This window comes from Geotrypetes seraphini, chromosome 2 (assembly GCF_902459505.1).
Source record: "Geotrypetes seraphini chromosome 2, aGeoSer1.1, whole genome shotgun sequence".
NCBI classification, from domain to species: domain Eukaryota; kingdom Metazoa; phylum Chordata; class Amphibia; order Gymnophiona; family Dermophiidae; genus Geotrypetes; species Geotrypetes seraphini.
The window spans coordinates 17,308,482-17,327,430 of NC_047085.1; the positions used below are offsets into that span (position 1 = coordinate 17,308,482).

An 18,949-nucleotide genomic window follows, 5' to 3' on the forward strand; every position below is an offset into this window, starting at 1 on the left:
ATTTTAATCAAATTTTAAATAAAACTTGAAACTTGACCTTGAGCTGTTGCAATGCCTGTGGGTTTACTTGTTTTATTTTGTTTTTAGAATTCCTTTTTTTGATTTTTTTTTTTTTTAGCCTGTGGAATTGTGTCTTTATGGAGTACTTTGATGGCCTGGGAATACACATTTAGGGCTCCTTTTACGAAGGCGCATTAGCGGTTTAATGCCTCCTCTTGAGTAGGCGGTAGTTTTGAAAAAGTTGAGGAGGCAGTAAGTGGCCCCCCGTACAAACAGTTAAGCGGTTAGGCCTGGATTCTATAAACAGCACCATTATCGGCGGCCATCTTAAAAATGGCCACCGATCGCGTGTCAGTCCACGGCTTCGGAAAAGGTAGGCACCGGAAACGTAGGCCAGGGTTGTCAAGGCCTACATTTCTGGCGCCTTGTCTTTCATGTGAATGGCGCCTACAAAAGTGCTTTACGACGCCTAATGCCACTTCTGGCATTAGCTATGCCTACAATGCCATTAGGTATTGTTAAGTGCTTTCCTAGGTGTGATATAGGTGCCCTTTGTTATGGCAACAGTAGGTGACTAATTTTTGTTTTTCAATTTTTTTAACGGTGTTTTCAACTTAAGTTAAGCTTCGGTAGGGTGCCTACTTTATAGAATACAAGTGTTTAAGCACAATAAAGGGTGCTAGAGTAGATGTGTCTGTCTGTCTCTCCTTTTCCGCTGTCTGTCTTTCTTTCTTTCTGTCTCTCTCTCTCCTTGGCCACTTTCTACATTCAGGCCCAACAATTGTCCCTTTCTATTCCCTCCCTCCTTCCTTCCTATATCTAGTGCCCCCAGTGCCTCCTTCCTATGTCCTTAGTGCCCCTTCCCATGTCCTTAGTGCCCCAGTGCCTCCTTCCTTTGTCCTTAGTGCCTCTTCCCATGTACTTAGTGCCCCAGTGCCCCAATGCTCCTTCCTATGTCTCCCCCTCACTGCCTTCCAGCCTTTGTCCCACCCCCCTCCCCCGAAGTTATCCAGCCTACCTCCCTCTCCCTGCCGCGCTAAAGCCAGCCAGCCTGCCTGCCTCTCTCCCTCCAGTGCCAAAGCCTGCCACCCCATACCGGCCCCCGCTGCTGCTACCTACTGTTTGGCCCACCGCCGCTTCAACCCCCCCCCCGGTCCGCCGCCCACCACAACTAAAGCAAAGGGAAAAGGGTCTGACACACACAAATCGCCGCCAGCTGAACGCGTCGAACACTGCCACGGAGCTACAGATCACGGAGGCAGAGATCACGAAGTTGTAAGAGCACATGCGTGCTTAGGGTTTTATTATGATAGATGGGCCTTAATGTATTGCACTGACCATGCCCTAAGTTCCAAACTCCTTCCATGCTTCCACCCATGCCACACCGCCTGGCAGAGAAATTCATTACAGTTAAGCAATGCACATTTTTATGCCTGGTAATTGGCAAACTACTTGATTAGGTGGTAGCCAGTTATTGTGTGTTAACTGTGTGTTAAGTGCTTAATGCACGTTAATAAAAAGGCTCTTTCATGTGCAATGCTTTGATTTGTACACTTCTCCTTCTGTATTCGCTGTGATAGGGGATTGACAGAACCGCAAATACAGAAAAAACACAAATAACTTTTTCATATACTATTCACTGTTTTCTATTAAAAACCATTGTGAATATGGTGAAACCCCGAATAACATGCTGGGAAGAAAGTACTGGGAATCGGCAATTTTCTCTGTAAACGCTTGGAATCAGCGATTTCTCTAATAATAATAATAACTTTATTCTTCTATACCGCCATAGTTGAAAGACTTCTAGGCGGTTCACATTCGAAGAAGGCTGGATAATCAACGAATTACAGGATGCAAGAAGAGAGAGGTTACATAAGAAATAGGTAGAGGACAGCAAATTACATCAAGGTAGATAGAGAGGAAAATATAATTGTGAGTGGAGAGGGACAGATTCTTCAAACTTTCGGAAAATAAAAGAACAAGAGGGCATTCAGAAAAGTTGAAAGGGGACAGATCCAAAACGAATGCTAGGAAGTTCTTCTTTACCCAACGTGTGGTGGACACCTGGAATGCGCTTCCAGAGGGCGTAATAGGGCAGAGAACGGTACTGGGGTTTAAGAAAGGATTGGACAATTTCCTGCTGGAAAAGGGGATAGAGGGGTATAGATAGAGGATTACTGCACAGGTCCTGGACCTCTTGGGCCGCCGCATGAGCGGACTGCTGGGCACGATGGACCTCAGGTCTGACCCAGCGGAGGCATTGCTTATGTTCTTATGAGAGGCTTCTGTTTAGGAGATGAATTTGTCAAACAGAACAGTTTTAATTGATTTTCGGAATGCGCCGTAGGTCAGACTGGCTCTATTTATGTAGTTATCCAGCCAGGACTGCTGTCTGCTTGCTTGGAACATGAAGGTCCTGTCCAAAAAGGATTTGTATTTGCAGCCTGTGATCTTTGGGTACGTAAAGATGCAAGCTGACATAATTGGTGGGGGGGAGGGGAGGAGCCAGCAAGCTAAAAACCGTGAATAATCGAAACCGTGAATGCTGAAACCGCGAATATGAAGGGAGAAGTGTATTGCTCTTTCCTGATAACAAAAAGCAGCCAACTTGCCAACCTGCTGACTTCATCCACAGACTATAAAACTTTCAAAAAAGAAACTAAAACCTTACTCTTCAAAAAACACATAAAACCAATTATCACTCTACCAACAAATTTCCAAACTCCACCAACACCTACTTCACTTGCCTCAGCAAATTAGAAAACCTTACCATATAAGCTTATGTATTAAGATCATAACAATTCTTATGTAATCCGCCTTGAACCGCAAGGTAAAGGCAGAATAGAAGTCACTAATGTAATGTAATATGAAAGTGCATTAAAGCCACAAAAACATTGGCATGAACAAGCTAGGTTTATGCAAAGCGCATGTAAATTAGTTTGTGCTACTTTTAACTTGAAATGTATGCACAGGTAATGAAATGCAACAGTATGCAAAGTGTTGACGCAAAGTGCCACATTGAGGAGAAAAAAATCTTTACTACATCTCGAAGAAGTGAAGAACATCTTTTAAAATACCATATATACTTGAATATAAACCGAGGTAACATTTTCACCACCAAAAAAGGAAGAACAAAGGTAGACTCGAATATAAACCGTGGGGGGGGGGGGGGGGGAGTAATACTCAAATGCAGTGCCTTGCCTAGCTCTACCAGGCTCTGCACCCTGTTCCCCCTCCCTCACTGCTCCGCCAGGCTCTGCATCTAGCCCCCTCACTCACTTCTAGTTTCTGTACCGTCCCTCCTCCCTCCCGATGACTTGCAGGCCTCCACCAGGCCTGCTGTGAGACCCGGTGGTCCAGCGGTGCTGTGAGACCTGGAGGTCCTCCTGCCTCCTGTCACAGCCCCTTCTAAGAATTTTTACCTCCCTCCCACCTTCCCCGTGTACCTTTAGTATCCCTGGTGGTCCAGCAGTGAATCGCAGCAAGTTCACGGCAGCCAATCAGCTAGCAGCTCTGCATGGGCAGGAGCGAAGGAAGGTCACTCCTGCCGCGGTTCACCAGGTTTCACGGCAGGCCTGGCAGAGGCCTGCAACAGGTTTGGGAGGGTGGGGGCAGGTCAGCGCTGACCCGAATATAAACCGAGACCCCCCACTTTTGAGCCTTTTTTTTTGGCCCCAAAATCTTGGTTTATATTTGAGTATATCAGTGCCATCCATGTACCTACGTACTTCACTGACTCCCTCGATTCCTCGTCATTAGTATACATGATAAATGCTGACTGTATATGCAATAACAATCTCCACAAACAGTGTATCGACAAACCCCCAACTACCATGTGGCAAACGCCAATGACTTGATTCTCAACAGATCGATTGCCAAGAATCACTATAGGATGAGTATTTTTTAGTACCACAATCTCTCAAATGCAGATAGGAGAGGGTACACATTCCAGTCTACCCCCACTAACTCTTCCCGCCCTATTCTTCTGCATCCTAAACTGCTAAGCTTCAATTAGCACTGACACCAGTTCCCCTCCTTCTGTTTCCATGGGTAAAACAGAAATTTCATGATGGTGACATCTAATCTCAAAAAAGCCTGGGAGAATTTCATAGTAGACGGCAAGTTATTAACTGCTTTAGATGCTGCTGGACAGACTGCACGGGGGTCAGTGAGCAGGGCTTAGAGGTAAAGAGGATTGTCAACGACATCGGAAAGTGGTCCCTGAGTACTCCCATTCATTTCTCATGAATGAGTAATCTCTATTCGCAGAAAATGTCTTCCAAATATATCATCTTGATTTGTAAGTGTACACACACACGCACACCGTCTTCCGGATATATCAGCTTGACTGTATCACGAAGGAGGACATGAAAGTGATCACATCGGCTTTCAATATATATAATTCTTTTATCAATTACTTCTTATGACATAATATAACAAAAGCCTCATATGCTGCAGCTACCTTTCAGTTCTGTGCGGTTTACAGAGTAAAAGATACTGGACGTTCACAGTGAATTACAATCCATTAGTTAAAAATTTTACCAAGTATGTTTTTAACAATTTTAACTTCTGGAAGTCAATATGGGGACATATTAACCTCATCCTGGAATCAACAATCCCTTTGAAGTATGAGGCAATTATATGTGGACCTTGCTGCATATTAAGCCTCCCATGAATCGCTACAAAGGCAGGCTTTCCCTAATTATGACCGGGATCGCTATGCAAATGATAATCCGCAATTGGAAAAATTGCGACCGCCTCAACTTCTCTCCCCTTCAGATTCACCGAGCTCTGGAACAACCTTACCTCCCCTCTTTGGAACCTGAGTTCTCTCCAACTTTTCCGTAAACAAAATGTAACACTCCCTCCTCCTTTGATATCCTAGTCCTCTAATCATTCTTCTTTCCTCAGATCTTCATCCTTTCCTTGGAGTTCCTTTCTCATTCCAATTCCTGTAAACCGTGCCGAGCTGTACGACTGTGGAGATGGTGCGGTATACAAACCTAAGGTTTAGTTTAGTTAGTTTTAGGTTACAAATACGAAAAGATGAATGCTGATATGTTGGGGCATAGCAATTTTTTAAATTTGGTTTAGGGCCCGTTGACATTCTTTGTTACTTCAACTTAGTTGTATTAGTTTAAATTTTTTGTTTATTTTTATACATATCCAGGACGGGGTGGGGGGGATATCTTTTTTGATTAAATTGTTGGATGGGAGGGGAATGGATTTTTTCTTCTACATTGTCATTGATGGAATTTAATTGCTTACGTTGATTATTAATGTCTGTATAATTCTTCACACTTTGTATTAGTTTTTGAAAATTAATAAATATTTATAAAAAAAAAATCAACCCAAAAAACAATTTTCTAAATGCCAGATACATAGAAACATAGAAATAGACGGCAGATAAGGGTCACGGCCCACCAAGTCTGCCCACCCCAATAATCCTCCCCTACCTTTCTCTGTGAAGAGATCCCACTGGCGATCCCATTTTCACTTAAAATCAGGCACGTTGCTGGCCTCGACCACCTGCAGTGGAAGATCATTCCAGTGATCAACCACCCTCTCGGTGAAGAAGTATTTCCTGGTGTCACTGTGTAGTTTCCCGCCCCTGATTTTCCACGGATGCCCTCTTGTTGCCGTGGGGCCTTTGAAAAAGAAGATGTCCTCTTCCACCTCGATACGGAACTTAATATAAAATTACCAAGACGTTTATCCCATATACCGGCCTGATAAGATAGAAACGTCTGTAAACACATCCCTTAATAGATGGAAAGTCAAATGTCCGCAAACCCCATGTAGGACGTTTTCTATTAACAAATTCAGAGTGGTCAAGAAAATAACTAGGTAAAAGATAGCAGTTTCTAGCGCAGAGATCCGCGCTGCTCCCGACGCTCACTGAGTTCCTATGAGCGTCGGGAGCATCGCGGGCCATTCAGCACAGCTCCCCGCGCTAGAAACTGCCATCGCAATTTCGTAGAAGAAGGGTCATGTATAGATAAGGTCTTATTCAAAAAAGGGCATTTCCCCCATTCTGTGAGTAATTCTGAATGGGAGCTATCTAGATGTGAGCATCAGCAACATGTGTAAATAGCGGTATTTTAGTCACATGAATAAGTGGCCTTTTAGTGAATACCAACTAGTGGAAAAGCATGCATCATGATTTTCTAGCAGTGGGAGGGCAAAGCATGTGGTTGGGGGAGGGGGAAGGGAAGGGCGTGATCATGTTGTGGTCGCTGGCAGGGGAGGACAGTTTCAGTCCCCACTGAAAATGCGCTGGCTACCACCGCTGCTAATACAATTTCTTTAGCGCTGAAAGGCGTACACAGCGCTGTACATTGAACATGTAATAGGCGGTCCCCGCTCAAAAGAGCTTACAATCGAATTTGGACATACGGTGAGGACATATAGGGGTTGGGGAACTTGCAGAAATTCAAAAGCAGCCTTAGAGGAGACTTAGAGGAGATATGATAGACTTATAGGATCATGAAGGGCATAGAGAGAGTAAAGAGGGACAGATTCTTCAAACTTTCGAATAATAAAAGAACAAGAGGGCACTCGGAAAAGTTGATAGGAGACAGATTCAAAACAAATACTAGGAAGTTCTTTTTTACCCAACGTGTGGTGGACACCTGGAATGCGCTTCCAGAGAGTGTAATAGGACAGAGTATGGTAACGGGGTTTAAGAAAAGATTGGACAATTTCCTGCTGGAGAAGGGGATAGAAGGGTATAGATAGAGGATTACTGCACATGTCCTGGACCTGTTGGGCCGCCGCGTGAGCGGACTGCTGGGCGCGATGGACCTCTGGTCTGACCCAGCAGAGGCACTTCTTATGTTCTTATGGGAGAGGAGGAGATAGTGGATGCTGTGGATGGACCATTTGGCCTTTATCTGCCATCATGTTTCTAGGTTTCTATAACCATAAAGCTCTATGACATCACAATGCAGGTGTAAAGACTCTTAGCCAATAGGAAGAGGAGATGCAAATGTAAAGAGCCTTAGCCAATGCGCTTCCAGAGAGCGTAATAGGTCAGAGTATGGTACTGGGGTTCAGGAAAGGATTGGACAATTTCCTGCTGGAAAAAGGGATAGAGGGGTACAGAGAGAGGATTACTGCACAGGTCCTGGACCTGTTGGGCCACCGCGTGAGTGGACTGCTGGGCACGATGGACCTCGGGTCTGACCCTGCGGAGGCATTTCTTATGTTCTTATGCTTTTTAAAGATGCCGATAACTGATATTTATACATGTATGTACTCCACCAATTTTTAACTTTTTCCCTTTTCCTATTGTATTTTCCTTTTATGTATTCTTTCTATAAAATTGTAGTTCTTCCCTCTTTTCCCATTGTTTTCAAGTCATAAGTATGTTTGTTTAGTCCGTGTATGCCTAATAATTAGTTCATGCATGTCTAATTAATTTAAAAATGTTCATCTCCCAGCTATTTAGTTGTGTATGTCCAATAATTTAAAAAAAATGTTCGTCTCCCAGTTATTTTTAAATACTTTGTACAACGCTTTGTACTTTTGGATAAGCGTTTCATCAAGGCGTAAATAAATTATGAAGCACTGCGGAAGGTGCTAAGACCGAAAGTGAAACTGAAATTTGGAGTGTCTAGAACTTATTCACAAGCTATGAGTTGGCGTTCCTTGGGGTGTGTTTCGGGCGAATGGAGGTGGCTGCCTATAAGATTTTGAATCACCTTTAAAATATTAGAACTGGTGTTTCAGGTTATTCATCAAAGCATCGCTTGGAATCTGACACAGGTAATGACACTCTATCGGCCGTTGAGAACGTTGAGGTCTGAAGGGGGGATACGACCGTCATTGACAGAATTTTCACAAGTACATTATGAAAGGACTGTACAAGGTAGGGTTACTAGACGTCCGGATTTCCCCGGACATGTCGTTCTTTTCGATGAGAGCAGGCACCGGGGGAGGTGGGGGCTAGGGCGGGATTGGAAGCAGGGCTAGGGCTTAATGGGGCAGGGATAGATGGAACTGGGCGGGTCTAGGGGGTCCGGATTTTACTAGCTTAAAATCTGGTAACCCTACTTTTAGCAGCACTAGTAGGTATGGGATCTCAAAGTCCCTCCGGTCGGGATTTCAGGATTTCCCCAACGAATATGCATGAGATCTATGTGCATGCACTGCTTTCAATGCATATTCATTGGGGAAATCCTGAAAACCCGACTGGATTGAGGCCCTCGAGGACTGGAGTTGCCCACCCCTGAGCTAGACAAATGTTGTGTCAGATTACACCAGGGATCTCAAAGTCCCTCCTCGAGGGCCGCAATCCAGTCGGGTTTTCGGGATTTCCCCAACGAATATGCATGAGATCTATGTGCATGCACTGCTTTCAATGCAAAGTCATTGGGGAAATTCTGAAAATCCGACTGGATTGCGGCCCTCACTATATATAGATGCTTTTTTTGCCCCACTGTATTATGATGTACAAATATAGTTCCAGAAGGAAGCAATGAGAACAGACATAACACCAATGGCTTAGCGAGGGTGAGAGGTAACCAGGGTGATAGTGCCCCTTCACATCCTCTTCGTCCCCCCCACGCCCCCCACCCCCCACCTGCTTTTTCCCTGCCCCCCTCGCATGCACGCCCCTTCCCTTCCCCCATGCCTCATTAACGCTCCCGGCGCAAGCAGCATCACCAACTATGCGCGGGTCAAGGAAGTGATGTCAGAGGAACAGTTGTCGCTGGCACGAGCAGCAGGTTGCGGTTGCCTCGCACAACGGGAGTGTCAAAGAGCTACGGAGGAAGGGAAGGGGGACGTACACACGTTAGTGGGGGTGGGGGGGGGCGGTGACGAAGAGGATGCGGAGGGCCACTACCATTGTCTAATTACTTCTCTTTCTTCTTCCCCTCTTGAAGTCAGTCAATTTGTACCTTTGCTTAATCTTTTGTAAACCGCATAGAACTTAATGGGATTGTGGTATATAAGCTGTTATTATTATTATTATTATTATCCCAGGTGCCTCTCACCCTCTCTACCAAGACGGTGCCTAGGGTGGACTGCCACCCCTCCCCCATCCCCTTACAAAGCCACTGTCTAGGACAGTGGTTAAAATGCAGACTCTGGTGGTGCAAATATGTTTTAAGCTCCATAATGAAATTGCCCGTCTGAATTAGATCTATAAAACCATTATAAGATGATTACAGAAGCTAAGCGCTTGAGCATTTTACACTGCTATTACTGCAAAACCGTGGGTTATCATTATCAGCGAGAATTCCTTGCAAACTCCTGTCACTGGCTCATAGAATTCATAATTTGGGAGCTCTTTGTTCACTTCCTTCCACTTTATCTGCCCTCTCGCTCACTACAAACATCTGAACAATTTTTCTTAACCTGCACCGGATAAGCACGATGCAGAAATTTGGATTAGACAAACGATTCCGTCCTTTCCTCAGGCAAGGTCAACCATCGGCTGAGAACGCTGTCCGGTGGTGTCACAAAGGGGGAGGGACAGAGCCAGATCGGGAGGGTGTTCCTTAAAGGACGTTTTCGCCGCTCCCGCCGGCTTCTTAGCCTTTTTCGAAACATAGCGGTGGCGTACCTAGGGTGGGACGGGAGTGTCAAAAAAATGATGGGCCTCGGGTGTCACATACCCTAGGTACGGCTCTGGGCGGAATAAAAGTCACTAATGTAATGTAATGTAACATAGTATCATAGTAGATGACGGCAGATAAAGACCCGAATGGTCCATCCAGTCTGCCCAACCTGATTCAATTTAAATTTTTTTTTTTTTTTTTTTTCTTCTTAGCTATTTCTGGGCAAGAATCCAAAGCTTTACCCGGTACTGTGCTTGGGTTTCAACTGCCAAAATCTCTTTTAAGACTTACTCCAGCCCATCTACCCCCTCCCAGCCATTGAAGCCCTCCCCTGCCCATCCTCCACCAAACGGCCATACACAGACACAGACCGTATATTAAGCACACTTATTTTTGGTCTGTTCTATTATTCATTTACATAGCACACAGATATTTTTTCATTTGAACAGGCTTTTTTTTATGTCAATGAGGTGTTTACACCTACGATATCCTACCATCCAGTCTCAGTAGGGTGGAGGAGGATTTCTGAGGCATTTCTCCCTTCATTTAGAATTTTCTCAGCTGATGCGAAGGTTTAATTTTGTTAATCTAATATCCAAATATTGACTAGTTTTACACTATCTGTTTTTATGCACCTACATATAATTCTTTTTAGAAGAGGATTAGATTGTTTTGTTATTCTACAGTGACACCATTCTTCAAGGGCTGATTGAAAAGCAACAAGACTGCCTCTGTTTTGCCTTCCAGGAAGTAGACGTGGCAATGCGGTGCTGGTTCTTAAGAAGCTCAGCAACGGAAAAAGGAGAGGGGAAGAAACACAGAGTCAAACCGTGGTGAGGACCGTGAATTTATTAAAACTTCATATATTCAAAACATATATACAGTGCTCCCCTGATTCGTAGGGGTTCTGTTCCAGGAACCCCCGCGAATCTCAAAAAACCGCAAATACGGTTTTTCATTGGGAAGCCTGAAGAGAGCAGCAGGAGAGCAGCCGGAGTGCCGCGAGTGCAGGAAATCATTCGCGATACGCTCCGACCGCCTCTTCCTGCACGAAGTCGGGCCTTATCCAATCAAGAGCTGCATGTCAAAGCAGCTCCTGATTGGATAAGGCCCGACTTCATGCAGGAAGAGGCGGTCGGAGCGTACCGCGAGTGATTTCCTGCACTTGCAGCGCTCCGGCTGCTCTCTCCTGCCTCTCCCGCTGCCCTCTTCTTGTCGGCGGTTCGTGGTCGGAAAATACCGCGAATGACCGGGACCGCGAACCGCCGACCGCGAACAACCGGGGGAAACACTGTGTGTGTCATATACATAAAATACGGCAGGCATAAAATCAAAGCAAGCATACAAATATAAATGTAGAAACTGGACCCCAACACGGTCCGTGTTTCGGCTGGGGGTCGCCTTCCTCAGGCGTGTGTAAAATGGAAGCCTCTCAAAGTCTGCTGTCAGACGCGGTGCTGAAAAGAACGCTATGCCAGTGCTTAATGGAACGCTGCAAAATACAAACCCCCGCTAACCGATTAGCACGTGCTAGTCATATTAGCGTGCGCTAAACGCTAACGCGTCCAGAGACTAACAAACACACGTTAGCATTTAGCGCACGCTATATTGATTAGCGCACCTTAGTAAAAGAGGGCCAAAGTATCGCCCCTGTATTTTATGTACATGACGCATATATATGTTTTGAATATATGATGTTTTAATAAATTCATTGTGCTGACAACGGTTTGACGCTATGTCCGTTCCCCACTCCTTTTTCGTTGCTATATCCTGTACGTGGGGTAGATTTTTCCTACGACACATTCTTAAGAAGCTCAAACATCAACATTTGTGAATCTGCAGTTGGACTGTCGTCATTGTTGGGTCACACAGAGAGGAAGAACGTTGTACGTTTCGTCATGGCAGATGAGAAAGACGTGTCTGTGAGAGTACGCCAGAGGTGTGTGATTGAATTTTGTGTTAAAACTTGGAAAGAGTGGTAATGAAACTCCTGAAATGTTACGGCGATGAACCAATTAGCCATGCCGCGTACTCTCACAGACAGATCTTCCTCGTCTGCCATGACGAAACGCGCACAGTTCTTCCTTGCACTGTGACCCAACAATGAAGACTACGGAATCCAACCGCAGCTTCGGAAACATCAATGTACGAGCTTCCCAAGAACCGGCACAGATTTATCACGTCTCCTTGGAGAGAAAATCAGCGGCAGTCTCGTTACTGTTCAATTAGCCCTCGTATAATGTCATTCTCTGCATGTTCTATTCAATGCCATCTTTCGCTACCGATTTCTTCGTTGGTTCATGCAACCTTTAGCGAACCAATGCAAAGCTACATTCCAGATCTAAAGTTTTCTAGAATAAATACATAGGACTCTCACCTCTCGTCGCAAGATGCAGTGCACCATGACGATGACGAAACCTTCCAGGGAGTCAAAAACAGCAAAGAGGATCTGGAAAAGAGCCGAGCGGTGGTCTGTGATGGCCAAGACCGCCGACATCCAGGTCAATGCCAGGAGGGGCAAGACCACACATGAGCTCCAAAGAGATGCCCTGTTGAGACACAAAAAGATGTCCAACTAAGCCCATTCTCTGAATTCTCACGTTGATTCACACATCAGAGAATACGGCACATTTTTAACGGCCCCCAGAGCAGATACTGTTTAATTAACATCAGTTCTATCCGTTTACATATTAAATAGCGCCTGAGGTTGAAGAGGTACTTGACTGGGAAGAAAACAGCTTGCTGCAACTGGAACCAACCGTCAGCAATGTCTACAAAAAGACTCAACAACAGCACCGAAGAGGGATGTTTCCTATTTCAAGCTACTGTTGATTGAGTTGCATCTATCTCATATCTTTTTGGTGCATGCAACCAGGAATTTTGGTTACAGAACTTCTAACACAGGTGGTGGTGGTGGTGGTGGTGGTGGGGGGGGTCTTTACGATGCACATCTTCCTTAAAATAAATTTCACAAAGTCAAAGTTCAATCTCCAGTATTACTGTAAAAAGACCTGAAATCAGAAAACAGCAATAGTCTAGAATGCACAATGCATACTTAGTAGAGAATGACATGGGGACAAATTTTTTCCCGTCACCGCAAGAACTCAATTTCCCCATCCTGTCCCCGTGGGTTTTGTCCCTGTCCCTGCCCCATTCCTGTAAGCTCTGCCTTAATCGCACAAGCCTCGGACACTTATGATTTTAAAGTGTTTGAGGCTTGTGCGGATGAGGACGGAGCTTCGGCATTGGTGGAATGAGGCATTATGACATCACAATCTGAGCTCTAGAATGTTGCTACTTAGGATTTTAACGTGTTTGAAGCTTGTGCGGATGAGGACGGAGCTTAGGCATTGGTGGAATGAGGCATTATGACATCACAATCTGAGCTCTAGAATGTTGCTACTTAGGATTTTAAAGTGTTTGAAGCTTGTGCGGATGAGGACGGAGCTTCGGCATTGGTGGAATGAGGCATTATGACATCACAATCTGAGCTCTAGAATGTTGCTACTTAGGATTTTAAAGTGTTTGAAGCTTGTGCGGATGAGGACGGAGCTTCGGCATTGGTGGAATGAGGCATTATGACATCACAATCTGAGCTCTAGAATTTTGCTACTTAGGATTTTAAAGTGTTTGAAGCTTCTGCGGATGAGGACGGAGCTTCGGCATTGGTGGAATGAGGCATTATGACATCACAATCTGAGCTCTAGAATGTTGCTACTTAGGATTTTAAAGTGTTTGAGGCTTGTGCGGATGAGGACGGAGCTTCGGCATTGGTGGAATGAGGCATTATGACATCACAATCTGAGCTCTAGAATGTTGCTACTTAGGATTTTAACGTGTTTGAAGCTTGTGCGGATGAGGACGGAGCTTAGGCATTGGTGGAATGAGGCATTATGACATCACAATCTGAGCTCTAGAATGTTGCTACTTAGGATTTTAAAGTGTTTGAAGCTTGTGCGGATGAGGACGGAGCTTCGGCATTGGTGGAATGAGGCATTATGACATCACAATCTGAGCTCTAGAATGTTGCTACTTAGGATTTTAAAGTGTTTGAAGCTTGTGCGGATGAGGACGGAGCTTAGGCATTGGTGGAATGAGGCATTATGACATCACAATCTGAGCTCTAGAATGTTGCTACTTAGGATTTTAAAGTGTTTGAAGCTTCTGCGGATGAGGACGGAGCTTCGGCATTGGTGGAATGAGGCATTATGACATCACAATCTGAGCTCTAGAATGTTGCTACTTAGGATTTTAAAGTGTTTGAAGCTTGTGCGGATGAGGACGGAGCTTAGGCATTGGTGGAATGAGGCATTATGACATCACAATCTGAGCTCTAGAATGTTGCTACTTAGGATTTTAAAGTGTTTGAAGCTTGTGCGGTTGAGGACGGAGCTTAGGCATTGGTGGAATGAGGCATTATGACATCACAATCTGAGCTCTAGAATGTTGCTACTTAGGATTTTAACGTGTTTGAAGCTTGTGCGGATGAGGACGGAGCTTAGGCATTGGTGGAATGAGGCATTATGACATCACAATCTGAGCTCTAGAATGTTGCTACTTAGGATTTTAAAGTGTTTGAAGCTTGTGCGGTTGAGGACGGAGCTTAGGCATTGGTGGAATGAGGCATTATGACATCACAATCTGAGCTCTAGAATGTTGCTACTTAGGATTTTAAAGTGTTTGAAGCTTGTGCGGATGAGGACGGAGCTTCGGCATTGGTGGAATGAGGCATTATGACATCACAATCTGAGCTCTAGAATGTTGCTACTTAGGATTTTAAAGTGTTTGAAGCTTGTGCGGATGAGGACGGAGCTTTGGCATTGGTGGAATGAGGCATTATGACATCACAATCTGAGCTCTAGAATGTTGCTACTTAGGATTTTAAAGTGTTTGAAGCTTGTGCGGATGAGGACGGAGCTTAGGCATTGGTGGAATGAGGCATTATGACATCACAATCTGAGCTCTAGAATGTTGCTACTTAGGATTTTAAAGTGTTTGAAGCTTGTGCGGATGAGGACGGAGCTTCGGCATTGGTGGAATGAGGCATTATGACATCACAATCTGAGCTCTAGAATGTTGCTACTTAGGATTTTAAAGTGTTTGAAGCTTGTGCGGATGAGGACGGAGCTTAGGCATTGGTGGAATGAGGCATTATGACATCACAATCTGAGCTCTAGAATGTTGCTACTTAGGATTTTAAAGTGTTTGAAGCTTGTGTGGTTGAGGACGGAGCTTAGGCATTGGTGGAATGAGGCATTATGACATCACAATCTGAGCTCTAGAATGTTGCTACTTAGGATTTTAACGTGTTTGAAGCTTGTGCGGATGAGGACGGAGCTTAGGCATTGGTGGAATGAGGCATTATGACATCACAATCTGAGCTCTAGAATGTTGCTACTTAGGATTTTAAAGTGTTTGAAGCTTCTGCGGATGAGGACGGAGCTTCGGCATTGGTGGAATGAGGCATTATGACATCACAATCTGAGCTCTAGAATGTTGCTACTTAGGATTTTAAAGTGTTTGAGGCTTGTGCGGATGAGGACGGAGCTTCGGCATTGGTGGAATGAGGCATTATGACATCACAATCTGAGCTCTAGAATGTTGCTACTTAGGATTTTAACGTGTTTGAAGCTTGTGCGGATGAGGACGGAGCTTAGGCATTGGTGGAATGAGGCATTATGACATCACAATCTGAGCTCTAGAATGTTGCTACTTAGGATTTTAAAGTGTTTGAAGCTTCTGCGGATGAGGACGGAGCTTCGGCATTGGTGGAATGAGGCATTATGACATCACAATCTGAGCTCTAGAATGTTGCTACTTAGGATTTTAAAGTGTTTGAGGCTTGTGCGGATGAGGACGGAGCTTCGGCATTGGTGGAATGAGGCATTATGACATCACAATCTGAGCTCTAGAATGTTGCTACTTAGGATTTTAACGTGTTTGAAGCTTGTGCGGATGAGGACGGAGCTTAGGCATTGGTGGAATGAGGCATTATGACATCACAATCTGAGCTCTAGAATGTTGCTACTTAGGATTTTAAAGTGTTTGAAGCTTGTGCGGATGAGGACGGAGCTTCGGCATTGGTGGAATGAGGCATTATGACATCACAATCTGAGCTCTAGAATGTTGCTACTTAGGATTTTAAAGTGTTTGAAGCTTGTGCGGATGAGGACGGAGCTTAGGCATTGGTGGAATGAGGCATTATGACATCACAATCTGAGCTCTAGAATGTTGCTACTTAGGATTTTAAAGTGTTTGAGGCTTGTGCGGATGAGGACGGAGCTTCGGCATTGGTGGAATGAGGCATTATGACATCACAATCTGAGCTCTAGAATGTTGCTACTTAGGATTTTAAAGTGTTTGAGGCTTGTGCGGATGAGGACGGAGCTTAGGCATTGGTGGAATGAGGCATTATGACATCACAATCTGAGCTCTAGAATGTTGCTACTTAGGATTTTAAAGTGTTTGAAGCTTGTGCGGTTGAGGACGGAGCTTAGGCATTGGTGGAATGAGGCATTATGACATCACAATCTGAGCTCTAGAATGTTGCTACTTAGGATTTTAACGTGTTTGAAGCTTGTGCGGATGAGGACGGAGCTTAGGCATTGGTGGAATGAGGCATTATGACATCACAATCTGAGCTCTAGAATGTTGCTACTTAGGATTTTAAAGTGTTTGAAGCTTGTGCGGATGAGGACGGAGCTTCGGCATTGGTGGAATGAGGCATTATGACATCACAATCTGAGCTCTAGAATGTTGCTACTTAGGATTTTAAAGTGTTTGAAGCTTGTGCGGATGAGGACGGAGCTTAGGCATTGGTGGAATGAGGCATTATGACATCACAATCTGAGCTCTAGAATGTTGCTACTTAGGATTTTAAAGTGTTTGAAGCTTGTGCGGTTGAGGACGGAGCTTAGGCATTGGTGGAATGAGGCATTATGACATCACAATCTGAGCTCTAGAATGTTGCTACTTAGGATTTTAAAGTGTTTGAAGCTTGTGCGGATGAGGACGGAGCTTCGGCATTGGTGGAATGAGGCATTATGACATCACAATCTGAGCTCTAGAATGTTGCTACTTAGGATTTTAAAGTGTTTGAAGCTTGTGCGGATGAGGACGGAGCTTTGGCATTGGTGGAATGAGGCATTATGACATCACAATCTGAGCTCTAGAATGTTGCTACTTAGGATTTTAAAGTGTTTGAAGCTTGTGCGGATGAGGACGGAGCTTAGGCATTGGTGGAATGAGGCATTATGACATCACAATCTGAGCTCTAGAATGTTGCTACTTAGGATTTTAAAGTGTTTGAAGCTTGTGCGGATGAGGACGGAGCTTCGGCATTGGTGGAATGAGGCATTATGACATCACAATCTGAGCTCTAGAATTTTGCTACTTAGGATTTTAAAGTGTTTGAAGCTTCTGCGGATGAGGACGGAGCTTCGGCATTGGTGGAATGAGGCATTATGACATCACAATCTGAGCTCTAGAATGTTGCTACTTAGGATTTTAAAGTGTTTGAGGCTTGTGCGGATGAGGACGGAGCTTCGGCATTGGTGGAATGAGGCATTATGACATCACAATCTGAGCTCTAGAATGTTGCTACGTATTATTTTAAAGGGTTTGAGGCTTGTGCAGATGATGATGGAGCTTGCAGGAATGGGGCAGGGACAGGAAAAGAACTCACCGGGATGGGCGGGAAAATGAATTCCCTCAGGGACGGGGAAAAATTTGTCCATTGTGTCATTCTCTACTTAAAAAGCAATTCTGTAACAGGGGGGCAAAGAATTAGGCGCCATATTTGCACAGGTAAAACACTTTCATGCGTAGCTGCTCTTATCAAATTCTAGCGTAAAATGGCATTGGTGTGCCAGATCCATGGCTGGCATAAATGGATGAGTCTGCAGAACAGAGAGTCCTCTCAATATCAAGTGCTCTCAATTGTACATCAGGTTTTATATCATACAGACCATGGATGTTTTTGAGATTTTCTAGAGTTGTATTGTCCACGAAGGGAATTAAGATCTGCACAGGATATGAGATGGTCATGGATGAAAGAGAGAAATGTGATACAGACCAGGGTCGGAAATTCTCTGTTTTCAATAGTAGGGGTGAAATTTTGGAACTCATTGACAAGTCAGTTACAATTATGTAAACCCAGGGATAATTTTAAGAAACTTTTGATTCTGTTTTTTGCTGATAATTTTCCATTTTCACTCCTTATGCAAATTTTAGAAATCTGTTCAAGGCTTATCTATATGATAAATTTTTATAATTGGCAATTTTTGATTTGTTTAATTATCACTTGCTGTTCAGCTCCTCTTGCTTATTGTAAACCGCAAGGATCCATATGGTTTGCGGTATACAAGTGACATGTTATTTATGAAGACACAGGGCTCCTTTTACAAAGCCGCGGCTTTAACGCGCGCGACTTTTAATCGAGCGCTAAGCCCTGCGCTAGCCGAAAAACTACTGCCTGCTCAAGAGGAGGCGGTAGCGGCTAGCGCGGCCGGAAGTTTAGCGCGCGCTATTATGCGCGTGAAACCGGTACCGCGGCTTCGTAAAAGGAGCCCACAGTGATTTGTCAAAGTATTTATATGAACATACAATCATCACATAGTCATCTCAAAACTAGACTACTGTAATTCCCTATACAGTAACTTGCCCCAAAAAGAAAGACGATGCTTACAGATCATTCAAAACACAGGAATAAAAATCATTACTAACTCAAAAAAGTTTGATTACGTTACGCTCCTCTTAAAAAAATGCCCACTGGCTGCCGATTCCACATAGGATAACTTTTAAACTAACGCTTCTGACATTTAAAATTCAGCATTCAAAACAACCTATTTTTCTTGACAGACTGCTGTTGCCTTATGCTCCATCAAGAACACTTAGATAGGCAGAACAAAATCTTTTGACAATCCCATCTTTGAAAATCATAAATACAAGAAGAGCGGAGATTTTCTCTATAGCAGCCCCACAAATTTGGAATTGTCTTCCATCTTTTTTACGAGAAGAAAAACAATTAGATAAATTTAAAAGTATTCTTAAAAGTTTTCTAATTGATGACGCCTTTCAGAATTAAGTTCTGAAATGATTGAACCCTTAAATTGATATTATCCATTAACAGTGATAGACTCTTCAAAATACCAGACCCCTCCTTCTTTTAGTGTGTTTGCCTTGAATGTTTCTTTGCTTTTAAAATTGTAGTTTTCTCCCTTTTTCCTTGTGTCTCTTGTAAGTTAGTATTAACAACAGTATTGTCAGGCTTCTTTTACTAAGGTGTGCTAGCGTTTTTAGCGCACGCACAAGATTAGTGCACGCTAGCCAAAAAATTACCACCTGCTTAAAAGGAGGCGGTAGCGGCTAGCGTGCGTGGCATT

The 18,949-nt window shown here is 44.1% G+C and overlaps 1 protein-coding gene across 5 annotated transcripts in view; it reads right to left on the bottom strand.

Annotated features, from left to right (window-relative positions):
- ADGRB1 (adhesion G protein-coupled receptor B1) overlaps window positions 1-18,949 on the bottom strand; it is a 525,063-nt gene that overhangs the window by 51,928 nt on the left and 454,186 nt on the right. For all 5 annotated transcript variants that reach the window (XM_033935216.1, XM_033935215.1, XM_033935214.1 and 2 more), the window contains one exon: window positions 11,944-12,115. In XM_033935216.1, the coding sequence (XP_033791107.1) occupies window positions 11,944-12,115 (172 nt within the window). The remainder of the gene's footprint in view (window positions 1-11,943; window positions 12,116-18,949) is intronic.